At 39.7% G+C, this 17,689-nt stretch overlaps 1 protein-coding gene across 1 annotated transcript in view; it reads left to right on the top strand.

The window, feature by feature from the left end:
* Positions 1 to 17,689, top strand: part of LOC140195398 (E3 ubiquitin-protein ligase HECW1-like) — a 409,392-nt gene that overhangs the window by 88,975 nt on the left and 302,728 nt on the right. The window contains exon 3 of the mRNA XM_072253630.1: positions 16,918 to 17,025. Coding sequence (XP_072109731.1) covers positions 16,918 to 17,025 — 108 coding nt within the window. The remainder of the gene's footprint in view (positions 1 to 16,917; positions 17,026 to 17,689) is intronic.

Raw genomic sequence — 17,689 nt, 5'->3', positions numbered from 1 at the left:
AGTGTTTGATCTGTACAGACACTTCACAAACATTACACATTAACAGACATACAGCCCAAGCATGCTGCATTCAAAAAGAGTCAAATTGTCATTTTAAACTGTTTAGATATTCATCCAATGTTTTACAAAATTTAAAAACACTACAGCTCCCTACCAGAGAAACATTCTAGTTCCATGCACTGGACCTTTTTCTGTAACCTTTCAACTTTACCTCTACTATATTTTATCCTATTCCTTCTTGAAGGCTACAATGAAACAATGGAATTTGTCTCCACCATGTCACTCATTATTCTTTTCCCATTTATTTATACATCACAGCTCCAGTTCTTGAACCTTTCACCAAAAGGAACAGTTTCCTGCTATCAATCTGTCCAGACCCCTCATTATTTATATACCGCACAGTACTTTAATCAAATCTTTAACCACCTCCAAATAAAGCATCTATCATGTAACTGTGGTTCTTGATGGTAGGTTATACTCAAGCAAATCTATTCTTGAACAAATCTCTTTACTATCTTTCTCTAATTCTTATAATGCAGCAAACAGACTAGACCACAGTACGCTGGACACAGTAAGGCTGGACCAGTGTTTTATAAATGTTCAGCATAACCTCCCTGATTTACACTCTATGTCTGTCCAGTTAAAGATCAAAATTGTGTATGCCTTTTTTTTTTAACCTGCCCTGCCACTTCTAATAACGTGTGCACAATTCCTGAACTGCTTTTAGAACAATGTTCTATATGCCCTATCTTCACTCTTTCTACCGAATGTCATCATCACACATTTTTCTGTGCTCTTCATCTCGTATGCATCTGCCAATTCCAGCAGCCTGTTTATATTTTGTCTCCATCTATCACCATCTTGTTTGCAGTTCATAATACTGCCAGTTTCTGTGTCATCTAGAAATTTAGAAATTGTTTGTGTCCCCAAGTTTAGGTCATTAACATAAATCAAAAAAAGGCAAAGGCCTTTACTCCTGTCCTAGAGGATTGTCAATGTACACTTCCTTTAGTCAGGAAAAATAACCATTCACTACAATTATTTGTTGTCAGTTAATTAGTCAGCTTGATATCCATTCCATCAGTTTCAACTTTGCTGAGAAGTCTGTTATGTTGCAATGTATCAAGAGCCTTCGACAAGTCCATGTCCATCACATTGACTGCATTACTCAAATCAATTCCATTATTGGCTCATCCCTTAACAAATCAATGTTGCCTTGCCTTAATTAATCCATTTTTCTCTGGGTGACAGTTCATCTTGTATCAGATCCATATTTCTAAAAGTTTTCTCACCACCAAGTTAAACTGATTGGTTCAGTAGTTGCTGGGCTTATCCTTAGATCCTTTTGAACATGGGAATTAGCTTCTCTCCAGTCCTCTAACATCACTGCAGTATCCAATAGTCATTGTTGGATTATAATCAGAGCAACTGTGATGTCCTCCTGTGCTTTGGTCAAGATCCCAGAACGTATCCCATCTGGTCCTGCTGTCTTACTCACTTTAAATTCAGCCGTCCATCAATCTTTTAATGCTGCAAGTGTCTGCTTCTTTACTATTATTTTAGAAGTAACTCATCAGTAGTGAAAACAGAAATAAAGAACTCGATCAGTGCCTTAACGGAGGCCTCAACATCCATGCACAAGTTTCCATTTTTGTCCTTTCCGGACCTGACATCACCTTTTCCCTATTGTTATGTCTAAAGAATACCTTTAGATCCTAATTTCTGTTGATTGTTGATCTTGTCTCCAAAATTCTCTTTTCCCATCTTATCTTAATTATTATTTCCCTATAATTCTTCTATAATTAGCCTGATTCTCACTTATACTTACAACCAGACACTTATCTACGCAGCCTTTTTTTTGTGCTTTATCTTCTTCTCATCACTTTGGATTTGTTTCATCTTCTCTGCCCCTCGTAGGGACGTGCCTCTCCTGGATCATGTTTCCTTTAATGGTACATTCCGGTGTAGCTTTGCCTGTCAACTTTTGGTTGATTTAACTCGGCCAAATCCACTCTCACCCCATTGAAACTGGCCTTCTTATTTTTATTTTAGATTAATATTTTGAGCTGAATCATTTCATACAAGAACATTAAAAGCTGAAGCATTGTCACATGTAAAATTAATTATGCTTAAGACTGATCTTAAACTCAAAATACTGAACAATGTTGTCTTTTCAAATATCTTAGATGAGGTTAAGACTAAATAAAGTTATTGCAGGTAAAAGGTCATTTCTTGGAACTGGAATTTTGATGTGTTATGTACATTGACGGGATAAAGGTAAAACATTTACAGTACATTGGATTGGCCGTGAACTTGCACTCAACAGCAATAAAGGTGTAGTGAGCTGTGCTGTGTGAATGTTAACACAGCATAATTAAATGTACAAGGAATAAAACTGTTTCAGATTTCCTTTTATGCAGCTTTGCCAACTGTTACTTCTTTTCAAAAGCTAAACACAACACATTATTGATACTAAAGAATTTAAATGACTGTTGGTGACAAGAAACAAATTGTACTTCTGTTTACCTTATATAAGCTATTGCCTTTCAAAACAACACTACTAATTACTTCAAGTAAAAGTAAGGTTGAGCATAAATTATAACTCTTACTTGGAAAATATATTATAAATTTTGTTTCTTGTTTTGTCATCTCTGCAAAATACTAGTTTAATTTTTTGGTCAGGGTATTAAGTAATTTGCTGCTATTGTTTGAAATAGTGACATGGGATAATTTACGTGCTCCTGAAGGGAGTTAGGGGCTCAGGTTAGAGCCTCTAAGAATCAATCAAGACAGGAAAATGTATAAGTCTTCCACTATTTTCATTATGTTGCATTGGCCATGTGGACATTAGGATGCATACAGATCCTCTTCATTATTCGCTTCCCTCATGGTTATATCTGAGCACGACTACACGCACATAATATGAACGAAGAAAGAAGCAGACGTGTGAGTAGAGATAGTCAGACATTAAAAGAACAGTACTCAGAGGAACCAGGCTGGTCTCCAGACTGGAAAAAAATTCTCTGGCATTAAAAGCATCTGAGTCAAGAAAGATCTTTTGTCATTTTAATGATTAGTTCTTAGGAAAATAGTATGTCTTTTTGTTTGAATAGGAAATAAAATTAGATTAACTCAATCAGAGTATTTTTCCCTCTGTTTTTACCTTGGAGAAAGATATGAAGAATTCAGACCTTGAGATAGTTAATGGGGAGCTCACGGGGTTAGTCTGCATTACAACAGAGGAAGTATTCGATATAAAACATTTGGCTTGATGTTCGGAAGAACAGGCTGATGGTAGAAGTTTGACTTGCTGACTAGAGGTCCATGACGAGTGATGTTCTCCAGGACTCTGTGCTAGGCCCTTTGGTATTTTTCAAATATATCAATGATTTTGATGAGACTGTACGAAGCATGATTAGTGCATTTGTAGATTACACGAAAATAGGTGCTGTTGTTGACAGGGAAGATGGTTATCAAGATTTACAGCGGGATCTTCATCAGCTGGGTAAGTGGGCTGGGGAATGGAAAATGAAGTTTAATTTGGATATATAAGAGGTGTTACATTTTGGGAAGACAGATCAGGATAGCATATTCACAGTGAATGGTAGGGTCCTCAGGTGTGTTGTAGAACAGATGAACTTAAGAGTACAGGTATATGGTTCCCTGAAAGTAGTGTCACAGATAGAAAGCATGGTCTTTACCAGTCAGGGCACTGAGTATAAAGCGACACACATAAAATGCTGAAGAACTCAGCAGGTCGGGCAGTATCTGTGGAAATTAATAAATAGTTGACGTTTCGGGTGAGACCCTACTTCAGGACTGAAAAGGAAGAGGGAAGATTCCAGAATAAAAAGGTGAGAGAAGGAGAAGGAGGCTAGCTGGAAGGTGATAGGTAAAGCCAGATGGAACATAAGAACATAAGAAATAAGAGCAGGAGTAGGCCATCCAGCCCATCGAGCCTGCCCCGCCATTCAATAAGTTCATGGCTGATCTGTCCGTAAATTCAGATTTATCTGCCTGCCGTTTCCCCATATCCCTTAATTCCCTTACTATGTGAAAACCTATCTAAACTGCTTTTTAAATATATTTAGTGAAGAAGCTTCAACTGCTTCCCTGGGCAGAGAATTCCACAGATTCACCACTCTCTGGGAAAAACAGTTTCTCCTCATCTCCACCCTAAATCTTCTCCCCTGAATCTTGAGGCAATGTCCCCTAGTTCTAGTCTCACCTACCAATGGAAACAACTTTCCTACTTCTATCTTGTCTATCCCTTTCAAAATTTTGTATGCTTCTATAAGGTCCCCTCTCATTCTTCTGAACTCCAGAGAGTAAAGTCCCAGGCAACTCAATTTCTCCTCATAGGTTAACCCCTTCATCTCTAGAATCAACCTGGTGAACCTCCTCTGCACTGCCTCCAAAGCCAGTATATCCTTCCTCAAGTATGGAGACCAGAACTGCACACAGTACTCCAGGTGCGGCCTCACCAGTGTCCTGTATCGTTGCAGCGTGACCTCCCTGCTCTTGAATTCAATCCCTCTAGCAGTGAAGGCCAACATTCCTTATGCCTTAATAACCTGTTGTACCTGCAAGCCAACTTTTTGCGGTGGGAAAGGTAAAGGGCTGGAGAAGAAGGAATCTGATAGGAGAGGAGAGTGGAACATAGGAGAATGCAAAAAGAAGGAGGGGACCCAGGGGGAAGTGATAGGCAGAGAAGAAGTAAAAGAACGGAGTGGAGAATAGAAGAAGATGGGAAGGAGAGGGAAAGAAATCAATATTCATGCCATCAGGTTGGAGACTATCCAAACAGCATATGAGGTGTTGTTCCTCCACCTGAGGGTGGCCTCATCTGAGCACAAGAAGAGGGAATGGACTGGCATGTTTGAATGGGAATGAGAATTGGAATTAAAATGTTTGGCCACCGGGAGGTACTGCTTTTGGCGGATGCAGTGGAGGTGCTCAATGAAGCGGTCCCCCAATTTACCATGGGTCTCACCAATGTAAAGGAGGCCGCCTTGTGAGCACCAGACGCAATAGACGACCCCAGCAGATTCACGACTGAAGCGTTGCCTCACTTGGACGGACTGTTTGGGGCCCCGAATGGAGATGAGGCAGAGGTTAATGGACAGATGCAGCATTTAGGCTGCTTGAGGAATAAGTATCAGGAGGGATGGATGGACAAGGGAATTGTGGAGGGAATTATCCCTATGGAAAGTGGAGTGGGGGGTGGTAAAGATATGTTTAGTGGCAGGATCCTTTTGGAGATGGCATAATTTGCAGAGGATGATGTGTGGGATGTGGAGGCTCATGGGGTGGTAGGTAAGGACAAGAGCAACTCTTATCACTGACAAGGCAGCAGGAAGATGGGGTGAATGCGGACCTACAGGAAATGTAGGAGATGCAAGTGAGGGCAGTATCAAAAGTGAAGGAGAGGAAGGGAAACCTTGTTTTTTGAAGAAGGGGGACATCTTCGATTGCCTGGAAAGAAAAGCAGCATCCTGGGAACAGATGGGGTGAAGGCAAAGGAATTGAGAAAAGGGAATAGCATTTTTACAGGAGACAGGATGGGAAGAGGTATAGTCAGGATAACTGTGGGAATTGGTAGGCTTATTACAAATGTCGATTGACAGTTTGTCTTCGGAGAGGAAGACAGCGAGCTGAGGCTGAGTATAAAGGTTGTGATGTTATATTGCAAGCCATGGTTGAGGCTACCTGCTATGGGAAAGTGCGGAGGAGATTTACAAGCATGTTGCCAGGACTCAAAGGGACGAAGTAATGGAGAGAGGTTGAGCCTTCTTTCATTGGAGCATAGGGGAATGAGGAGTGATCTTATAGAGGTGTATAGATATGTTAACAGTCATAATAAATGAAATATTTCCATTTTCATTTATAAATGACTTGCTCTGGTTCAGAAATATATGGCATGGTACCATCAACTTCATTCTGCTTTCATTCAGATATCATTTTGATTCACTATAATTCATGAGCTATCTTATTATCACTATGTATGACATAGGCGATCATGGTCTCATAATCATGGATTGTTCTCGGCTAATTTTTCTACAGAAGTGATTTGCCATTGCCTTCTTCTGGCAGTGACCCCAGCCATTAGCAATACTCTTCAGAGACTGTCTGCCTGGTGTCAGTGGACACAAAACCAGGACTTGTGATAAGCACCAGCTGCTCCCATGGCTTCATGTGATCCTGATAGTGGGTTGGGGAGGGGGGTGTGGGTCCAAGCAGGTGCTAAACCTTGCCCACGGGTGACCTGCAGGCTAGTAGAGGGAAGGAACTTCTTACACCTCCTTTGGCAGAGACATATCTCTACCCCACCACCCATTATTAATTCTGTTATGATAGTCTTCTAGTTAAGGTGTTTGTTCGTTGTTTGGTCCTTGGTTGTGATTGTTGTTTTCTTTTAAGGATGCACAACTGTCTATGTGTCAGAAATCTGCATTCACACAATATATAAAGAGCGTATCAGACATTATGATTTATATTTGCAATATAAATTTTAGAAATTTGCCATGCTTTTATTTATTGCATAACTAGCTGCATATCTAGACCTTACTATTTATGTTCTTTTTCCTTTTTACAGTGGGCCATTGACATTGTAAATTAAAATTCATGCAGCAAATGCAGCTGAGAATATTTTCATAGCTATAGCTGAGATTTTAAATAAATAACCATGCATAGAACATTCATTACTTGTAGCTGATGGAGGGAAGTATTCAAGAAATATTGAGGCAGACAGAGGGGAAGGTGCAAAGGTGTGCTCAGAGCCCTTTGAAAAAAAAATGCAGCATTCCCTTTGACTTCTGAGAATCCCTGGCATACGACCATTTAGACTGAAACCTTTGGGTTGTTACTGAAAATCTTGAATCCATGCATCAGGAACACACAGAAATCTGCACAAAATGCAGAAGCAGAATATAATCTCACAAAATACCCAATGCCAAACCATCAGACATCTTTTGCCTAACTGTGTAAGAGACTGTGATTCCCACTTTGGCCTTATCAATCATCTCAGATCCAGAAATGAAGCAAGCTATCTATCCTCAGTCCCAAGGTACTGCCAGAGAATGTGGTTCCCAACTTGTTCTCCTCTGTCACCTCAGATCCAAAATGGAAACAAGCTACCCTCATTCTCTAGGTACTACCAAAGTGTTATTGAATATAAAATCCTAAAAGATGAAAACATTGTGATAACTCATGTAACAAGGCTGTGAACAACAACTAGATAATTTACAGCCTCTGCACAGTTACCTCCTAAATACTGCCCAGATTTTTTTGCAACTGGCTTCAAGGGTAAAGAAAGCCAAATAGGACATACAGTCTTGAGATCTACTTCAACACACTTGAAAGCTTATAAATCAAGAAATACTACCCCTGGTTAGCAGCACTAAACAACAGTTTAGTAGAGTTAGGACAGGGTATTGTGTCTCTGAATTACATTCCATTATTTCAATAATCCATTTCAGCTGCCAGTCACTGAGGGTTACTTAACCTCGGGACAACCTGGAATTCCTCTTTCACCTTTCTTGGGTAAAGAGCTGAGAGTATTTTTTTTTGCATCCATCTGAGAGGGCAGCAGGCTGTGGTTTTAACAACTCAGCTGTTTAATCTGTCTTATTTTAATGAAATAGGAATTGAGATGCAGTACAGCCACAACCTAATCAAATGATGGAGCAGGCTTGAGATGCCAAGTTATCTGCTTCTGTTCATCTGGCTAGACCTCATATCAATTTGATCCGGAATTGCCAACACTAGAAAAGCAGAGACAGCTGCTTGCCAAAGGTGGGCAATCGTCCTGAGCTGACCAAGCACGGTTGTAACTCATCCACGACGATGCTGGCAACACTGGCTTTTATTACGCTTTCTTAACTGCCCTTAACTTAGGTGAATAGTTTCAGAGGACAGTTAAAAGTCAATCCTATCAGGGAAGGAAGATTAGTCCTACACCATACAGTTATAAAAAGAGATACTTTTCAGCCCAACATGCTCCCGCTGACCTGGGTGTCTTCTTGAGTTAATCTAATATACCTCCATTTCTACACAGTGAAGATAACTGTAGTTCACATATCTAAAAGATTGAATTTTGTCTTAAAGCAATCTATTTGTTTCATGGTCAACCTCACTAATTCTACTTTTTTATAAACCCAGATTTATTTAATGACTCAACCTAAATTCCTCTGATGCCACAGTGGGATTTGAACTCGTGTTTTTGACCTATATTCTGGGATGAGTAATATAACCACTACTCCATCTTATTTTAACAAAAAGGGAGATGCAGTGCTGGAAAGGGTGGATGATGGAGGGTCATCTTGGGGTCAACAGTTGAAGGGGTGATGTCTGTGGTGCCTAGTGAATCATACTTCCTCGCACCTGGCTGAAAAGCTCTCTTTAAGAATGCTTGGTTCAACTTATCAACATTCATATTCACTGTGCATGTGTGTAAGCATATAATGAACTCTGCCCAGTAGAAGGCCAAATATACAGATGTTCTGCATAATAAGAAAAATCTTAAAAATTGAGGCAGGTTTTTAAACTTTGGTCTCATTCTCATTGAGAATTGCTTCAAGGATATAAAAATAAGCAGATGGATCATGTCTTTAGGAAAAGATAGAAAGCATGTCTGTGTATTAACAGATATGTCACAAAATGTAATATTACTTGAATAAATATGTTCATTTTCCATTATAGCAAGACCAAGTTATTGTATAAAGCCAACTTTACAATACCCATCTTTCAGTGCCCTGGTACTGCACCCAAATACCCTACTCACTTTGACAAAAGCCTTATCACATTATGTAGCTCTAAAGTTCTTCTTCTATTTCCGGCAGTTTAGACACATCTAGGTGTATTACTGCCCTCCGCAGGATGTATAATTAATTATAATTCCGCTTGCAAATGCTGTATGTGCTCATTAAATAGTATTGCCGCAGATTGTTTTCCTTCTCAAATTTTGTCACGTGGTTTCCAAATAATTGCATTGCCTCAAATTACATTAATTTCATTTGAATCATTTCTAAAAGTAAAAGCTTCTTGCTTGAGAATATACATTACTGCATGCTTAACATTTAAAATTGTTGTTTTCCAAGTCTATCTGCTATTTCCAAGTTTTCCTTTTCTTGAATCAAAGCCTGCAGTTGTTTATTGAAATCCTGGAATTCTTCCTCAGTTGTTTCCATGTTTTCATTTTATAATCCGAATGTAGATAACTCACTTTGCAACAAATTCCTTTTTCCTTTTGTAACTTTGGAATAAGTTCCTTCATTTTTAATGTTTTCCATGTCACTGAATTTTTGACAAGCATCTTTTTCAGAAACCGTCTCCTTTAAATGTAGTACCGTTTCGTCCAATCTCTTTCCAACTCAATTGTTCTTATTGAATACTTCTATTTGTTGATGGAGTTCTACACATTTACCCTGCGTTTCAACCATGTTTCTTGTAACATAAAATCTGAGGCTTTTCCCATAAATTCTGGTACATATTTTGTAAATTCTTGATAATTTGCGATGACTCCTTTCATTATATATATATATATATATATATATACACATACATACACACACAGCCATTAATTTCCCACCTCTCCTGCCTGTGAACTGTTTGATCCTCCATTCAGCATACCTTTGACTGCTTCCCACCTAAGCCCTGTAGTACCAAGATATTTTTCTGCAGACTTGACTATAATTTTAATTTTTTCAGTTCTTTTGTCTGTTTGCACTGAACAGTTAATTGCAGCTACCATGAACAGTACAAAATCCTTCTTACTCATAATTAGTGTGTCCTTATTTATCATATTACAACCCTCACAGGTCACCGGTTTATTATTCCCTGTATTTGTTTGCTTGATAGCCTTCTTTTTTCCAGCAAATGCTTTCACTGCCTCTACGTAACTGATCCCTTGAGTTACTTTTACATGTTGTATCTCAGCTTCTTTCTTGCTAATAATGCACCCTTGATAAGCTGCACTGTGTTCCTCACCACAATTGCAGTATTTCAGCCTAGCTCCCACCTCACATTTCCCATATTCATGTTCTCCACCGCATTTTCCACATCTTTGTTTCCCTCTGCAGATCGCCACAATATGCCCAAATTTCTGACATTTAAAGCATCTTAACGGCGGTGGTATATATATTCTGACCTCATAACACATATACATAAATAAACTTTAATCAGCAATCTCCCTTCATCAAAGTTGATCATAACCGATAAACTATCACACTTTTCCCATTTCTTGTAATTTTCAAACATTTGGCCTCAATTTTTGCTCCTTTTATGTTCTGTTTAATCTCATTCATAGTAACTTTTGTTAGTATCCCCAAACTAACTCTTCTAGTCCACTTTCTATTGTTGGGTATTGAGCATTGTACTTTTTTGCTGTCTATTTTATTTAACCTTATCACTTTGCCTTGTTGAGCACTATCCCAACAAATCACTAATAGCGATCCATTTCATAAAATCTTTGCTCTTTTGACTTCACCTGTAAGTTTGTTGATTATCTTCATCAAATGAATCAGGTTCCATTCACCAAAAGACACTCCATCTTCACGCAGTGTTATAATTGCTTTATCTCATCATCTTTCCATTGTTTTGCTATCCTATTTTTGTTTGTCCCCTGACTCCTTAGAGTTTGACATCTCATACCCGTTTCCTTTTCCTCACTCTCTTCACTCCATTCCTCAATCTCAAACTCACTTTCACTATCCATCAACCTGTTCATCCTACAGGACATTTTCTTCATCAACTCAGCAGTTGCAGCCTCCGTGCTCTTTTCCAACTTCACAGTTCCATCCTAACCACCAGTCAGCAACCCAACCCAACCCAACCTCCCAGCATGGCCCAGTTCAGCCCACCAGTTCACTCCTTAACTCACCCCAGCTCTAAAGTTTTCTCTCTCTCTCTCTCTCTCTCTGTATCTTGTTTTACGGCAGTTGGCATCCAGCTTAATGGTGCATTACCGCCACCCTCTGCTCTAGAATGTGCACTAGACATACATTCTAAATTCCTTCACCCAATCGTGCGTGCGCACACACATATATATATATACAAACCTACACTTCACCCTCCCATCTTTGACCATCCTAGTATCCTATTCCTGCTTATTCGTCATATTCTATAAAAAACCCCTGTACCCCTTAAAAACGCTAAAAATACCCAGACTTGTGCTCTCTCACCCATGCCCAGCAACCCTTTTAATGTGAATTCCTGCATCCCCAACTCCCTTAATTTATTTCTCATCATCTCTCTTTGTATCCCATACTTCCTGCAACACAAAACTACATGTTCTACTGACTCCTCTTCCTGACATTCCTCACACAATCCTGTCTGGTGTTTCCCTATCATTTTCAATGTTTTGTTCAGTGCACAATGCCCCAGCCTTAACCTAGTCCACACAATTTCCTCTCTTCTGTTTCCATTACCTACCCTAGTAACTGCAACACTCTTTTGTATTTGATATAAATGCCTCCCTTTCCCCTCCCTGTCCCATCTTTCTTGCCACATTCGGTTGACTTTTTCCCAGATTACACACTTAACCTCTGCTTTACCGATACTAATGTGCATTTCCACATTTTCTTTCTTTAACGCCCTCTTTGCCAACTCATCCACCCTCTCATTCCCCTTCACCTCTACATGTGCTGGAACCCATAGAAATTTTACCTGACCTCCCTGATTTACAATTCTTGTAACTAACTGAAGGACTTCATAAAGTGCATCTTGCCAACTGTTTGTGTGAAAAGACCTTAAACTTGCTAGAACTGAGGATGAATCTGAACATATCAATGCTTTGGCTTGTCTGGCTTTCTGCACCCATTGCAACGCAACCAACACTGCCAGCATCTCCACTGTAAACACCCCTAACTTATTAGATGTTCTTCTGCTGATTCCAATTTCTTTTGCTGGTATTACCACCCCAAATCCTGTCACTCCTCTTTCAGGTTCCTTCGCACCATCCGTATAAATGTGAGTATAATCACTATACTTTTCCATCACATGACAGTTAAATGCATTTACTAAATCTGTTTTATATCTTTCTTTCCTTTTTACCTTTAACAAATGCCAGTCTATGTCAGGCCATACAAGCTTCCATGGAGCTACAACCAGATAAACTACTGAAGGACTTATCCTCAGATCAAATACTCCACATTCTTTCACAATATCATTCCCTCTAAAGTTTTCCTCAGTTCCACAGCTGTAAGTGACAGATGTCACAACCTGGTAATTAAATTTGGCCAATAAAACTCTGCACTGAAAGTCTTCTGTTATCATTGGCCTTAACTCAGGTTATCTTAATTAGTCTGCAATCTGTATATGAATCTTGTATCTGGTACCTAAATACTTTTCTGTGTCATTAGCAAATTTAAGGATCTTACTAATTCAAACCAGATAAAACAAGTTAACACTAATTTAGCATGGAAAAACTGCAGCTGCTGGAAATCTAAAGTAAAACCGGAAGTGCTCCTTGGTTCAGGCAGCAACTGTGTTAAGTGAAACGACTAAAATTTCAGGTCAAAAACACCAACCAATCCCCGTTTCATGGCATTTTCCCATGCCACTGGGGGATTTCTTCTTGTTAAGTAGTGCTCCATGTGTCATCAGACATACCAGCTGCTGGTTGAGTACCTGCTGGACAGAACACCTCCATTCTGTCTGCAAGAGTGATTCTGAGCTTCCTGTGATCTGTTGCTTTAATTCTCCATCACATTTCCTCTCTGATGTCTCTATTCTTTGCTTCTGGCACTGTTCCAATGAAGACAATGTAAACTCAAGGCACAGCAGTCCATCTTCTGTCTCACCTGCTACAGGCCTTAGTACTCAAGGTTGTGTTCAGTATTTTCAGATAATCAACCTTTCCTGTGTCAGGGCTGACTAGTTTTTAAGTAAGGTCATCCATCTGTATTCATTTATTTCTCTCCACACGTGTTGCCTGAACTGATAGGTATTTCCAGGACTTGCTATTGTTTTGCGGTACCAGCGGCTGCTGTGTTCTGCTTCTTACAGCTTCAGCAGGTTCAATCTTTCCTTTATTCTCTCTCTAATTGTCACCACTCATCCATCAAAAACAAAAATAATTTTATCACCTGGGACAAGCAATCCAGACTCTCGACTCCAGTCATTGTCTGGCCATTTTCTACCAAAGAAACTGACTGACCCACTGTTCCTCAAGCAGTTTAGTTTGCTCTAGACTGTAGCATCTGCAGTCTCCTGTGGTTCAACTTGTTCTCCACCCTATCATGATCAACCTCTTTGCTTCCTTCACCTCCCCAAACCCCTGCCCTCTGCAATTTAAAACACACTTCTCATTTTTTCGCACTTCTTGTGACCTAAAAAAGAAAGGGTCAGTAACCTAAGATGCTAATTGTTTTCCTCTCTCCACACAATGCTACCTGACCTGCTGTGCGTGTTTCCAGCATTTTCTGTTTCTAGTCTTAACACTAATACTTGCAGCACAGCCGTGGTGACTGTCTCCCACACAGAGCAACTGCTATTAATAAATAAGCTTTGCCTACGCAAAAACAACCATTTCATGACCCAGTTTAAACACGGACTGATAATCTAATCTCACATGCTGAATTCTTATTCAATAACATTTCATACAGGATTTTATTATGATAGTTTCTTGAAATAAATTTTCACAATATTAATCAGGTAACTAATTTTACCTCATCAAGCATTTTGTCAAATTAGATTGACCACAATTTTTTAAAACTATGTTGCTGTTCTTTAACAACTATCTTTTTATTTCTAAGTAATTATACAGCATATCTCATAATAATTAATTTGATTAACTTGTTTATAACTGGTTTGTTCACTTAACACAGTTGGTGATTTTTTTCAGGCATAATTTTATCTTTTGACAGCAGTGCTTCCACAAATATATTAAAGCCAATGGGCAAATATTCATTATTACCCATTCTTTTTCACATACCTGATGGTATGTCTGCATGCAAGTTTGACTCATGCTTGTAAAAATGACTCCAAACTTTGAGCAGCTTGTTTAATCCTCTCATCTAAAAGCTGATCTCATATTGCTTCAAGTTGGTATGCCTCAGCCTGGTGTTAAAATGCCAGATGGCTAGTTGGGCACTAAAGTATTTTCAATTGTCCTTTAAAAGTTGGTAGGGAAAGTGAAATATGTAGTTGCTATTCTCACCGTGTTGGTGCGTGGCCAAGTGGTTAACGCTTTGGTCTAGTGATCTGAAGGTCGCAAGTTCGAGCCTCAGCTGAGGCAGCGTGTTGTGTCCTTGAGCAAGGCACTTAAGCACACATTGCTCTGCGATGACACCGGTGCCAAGCTGTATCAGCCCTAGTGCCCTTCCCTTGGACAACATCAGTGGCATGGAGAGGGAAGACTTGCAGCATGGGCAACTGCCGGTCTTCCATACAACCTTGCCCAGGCCTGCGCCCTGGAAACCTTCCAAGGCGCAAATCCATGGTCTCACGAGACTAACGGATGCCTATTCTCACCAATGGGTAGCTCAAGGGCAAGGGGCATGGCTTCAAAGTGGGAAGGTGGGGGATAAAAGACACAGTAGATGTGAAGAAACATATTTTTATGCATGAAGAGGTTCTGATCTGGAGCACAATGTAGGAGCTTTGGAAATGGTCATAGTTTCCAAAAATAAATTTAGTATATAGGTACACAAACACGAGAAAATCTGCAGATGCTGGAAATACAAAGGAACACACAAAAATGCTGGAGGAACTCAGCAGGCCAGGCAGCATTTATGGAAAAGAGTAAATAGTCACCATTTCTGATCCTGAAGAACGGTCTCATCCTGAAATGTTGACTTTTTACTCTTTTCCATAGGTGCTGCCTGGCCTGCTGAGTTCCTCCAGCATTTTGTGTGTGTTGCCTTGATAGGTAAGCAGTTAGGGAAATAAGGCCACCCTCAGGGTGGAGGAGCATCACCTTATATTCCATCTGGGTAGCATCCAGCCTGTTGCATGAATACAATTTCTTCCTCCATTTAAAATGTACCCTCATCCCACTTCTTCGTCTATTCCCCACTCTGACCTTTAACTTCTTTTCACCTGCCTTTTATTTCTCCTGGGTCTCCCCCCCCCCCTTCGCTTTTTCTGATAGTCCATTCACCTCTCCTATCAGCTTCCTTCTTCTGCAGCCCTTGACCTTTCCCACCCATCTGGCTTGACCTATCACCTTCCAGCTACCCTCTTTCTGCCTTCCTTTCCACTGCTGAAGAAGGGTCTCAGCCCAAAACGTTGACTGTTTACTCTTTCCCATCGATGCTGCCTGACCTGCTGAGTTCCTCCAGTATTTTGTGTGTGTTGCTTTGGATTTCCAGCATCTGCAGACTTTCTCTTGTTTATAGTTAGGGAAATATTATGCAGAGTTGTGTTTGACAATGAGAATGAATGGATTGTTGCCCAAGGAGGTAGCATGATCTAAATGGCCCCTATACTGTAATGAATCCAATATTCTTTAATGACACCTGAATGGATGTTGCAAAGGGTGACACTCATGCAATTTTCATCTGTGATCGGAGCATCACATGCCATTGGGGATCACCACATTTTAGAAGCATCCACAACACTTTCGTTGCGCTTAGTGCTTTAAAATTAAGTCATAAAGATAAGGAAACAGTATTTGGACCATGCCGAAACACGGTGATGGTGCTAACATTATAATGTCTTGAAATCCTGTATTAAAGGAAAGAAAACTGAACTGGAGCCCCTACTCTTGATCACAGCCTACTGATGTGTGCTGGAATTATGACTGCAAATGCCAGTTACTCACTGAGTTCCTTTGTTTCGTACAAGTGAATGATGCACCACTTATTTTGACCATACGCAGATATGAAAACTGAGGTAAAACCAGGAAGAACTGGAAATACTTAGCGGAACAGGATATATTTGTGGAGAAGGGATGACATTTAACATGTTAGTTCAATGGCCCTTCAGAATGGAAAATCACGCATGTACAGTTTCACAAACTGAATCATGACACAACTTCAATAAAGTAGAAGAAAAAGTACAGAAAGTAAATAATATTCTACATATCATGTATAAACAATTTCAAAGATAGAAGACTAAAAAAAATCTATATTAATTGTACATTTACCTAAGCTTAAAAGAAGATAGTGTGGGTACGTGGCCAAGTGGTTAAGGCATTGGACTAGTGACCTGAAGGTCGTGAGTTTGAGCCCCAGCCAAGGCAACATGTGTTGTGTCCTTGAGCAAGACATTTAATCACACATTACTCTGCGATGACACTGGTGCCAAGCTGTATGGGTCCTAATGCCCTTCCCTTGGATAACATCGGTGTTGTGGAGAGGGGAGACTTGCAGCATGGGCAACTGCTGGTCTTCCATACAACCTTGCCCAGGCCTGTGCCCTGGAGGATGAAGACTTTCCAGGCGCAGATCCATGGTCTCGGATGCCTTCCGAGAAGATAAGTACTTCAGTTACCTGTTTTTAACACTGGACAGTAAGTTGCCTGGTGATTAAACAAACATCATTTTTCAATAAAAGTGCAACCATAATGTCACATTTATTCATCATCATACCTCAAGAAAGCACATCATGCAGCGTGCATCAGTGTTACCCCAGCCTGTTATACCCAACTGAAATAAGATAACTTCCCCCTCCCATGGGCTGTTAATTCAGTGTATATAATAAAGAAAATAGCAAAGCTTGATGTATAGGTTGTTTTGTATCCTTAGGGTTCAAACTATATCTGTCAACTACTCAGATCTCATTCACATTGTGTTGTCAACCATCTGAAGACGTCAGCCATATTGTGGTTTAGCAGTCATTTTATTTGTGCTTGTTCTTTCCCTGAAATTGACAAGGTTTCTGACTGCCCCTTAATCCAATGAGACATGATGTGCTGTAATCGAGATGTCATCTTTGTAAAATAATCTTGTAAATTCTGCTTTCTTCCAATTACAGATGAGATTCTCTCTGAAAACTTCCTGGATTACAAAAACCGTGGGGTTAATGGTTCACACCAAGGACAGATCATTTGGAAAATCGAGCCAAGTTCTTATTTTGTGGAGCGTAAGTACAATGACTGCCTATGCTAACTATTTTAAAGGATGTAATCTTTAGTTTTTATTTGCTTATTGAACATTATATGCTTTGATGCAGGTAATTTAAAGAAAACATGTTTAGATTGTTTGCAGAGACACAAGGAACTGTAGATGCTCGAATCTGGAGCAACAAATCCCCTGCCAGAGGAAGTCAGTGTGCCCAGCAGCACCATAAAAGAAAATAAACTGTCAATGTTTCATGTCAAAAGGACCTGAAATATTCTTTTTCCTCCATAAATTTGCCCCACACCCTGGGTTCCTCTGGCAGTTAGTTTATTACTTTAGGCTGCGTGTCTCTGCCGTGACAAAATAAATGTGAAATGTGGACAAATTTTCTGCTTCAATACAGATTTTGCTTTATTTAAAAATAATTAGGTAAATTTCATAACACTTAGTAAAAGCTTATCTGCAAAACATTTCTTTTGCTTTAGTACTGATTTTATTACAGTATAATGTATGCAGATTAAGGAGACTTGGATTATGTGGTTCCTTCCTAGAGAATTGGAATGCTGTACAGATCATATTGAATTCTCCATAACATTGGAAACCAGAATGAAATGGGCAGTCAAAAACCTTCTGCAGTCATTGGAAGCTTGATAGTAGACATATGATTTCAGTCATGAATCCTGGAC

This window comes from Mobula birostris, chromosome 3 (genome assembly GCF_030028105.1).
Source record: "Mobula birostris isolate sMobBir1 chromosome 3, sMobBir1.hap1, whole genome shotgun sequence".
NCBI lineage: Eukaryota > Metazoa > Chordata > Chondrichthyes > Myliobatiformes > Myliobatidae > Mobula > Mobula birostris.
This window is presented reverse-complemented; position numbering and strand designations above follow the sequence as displayed.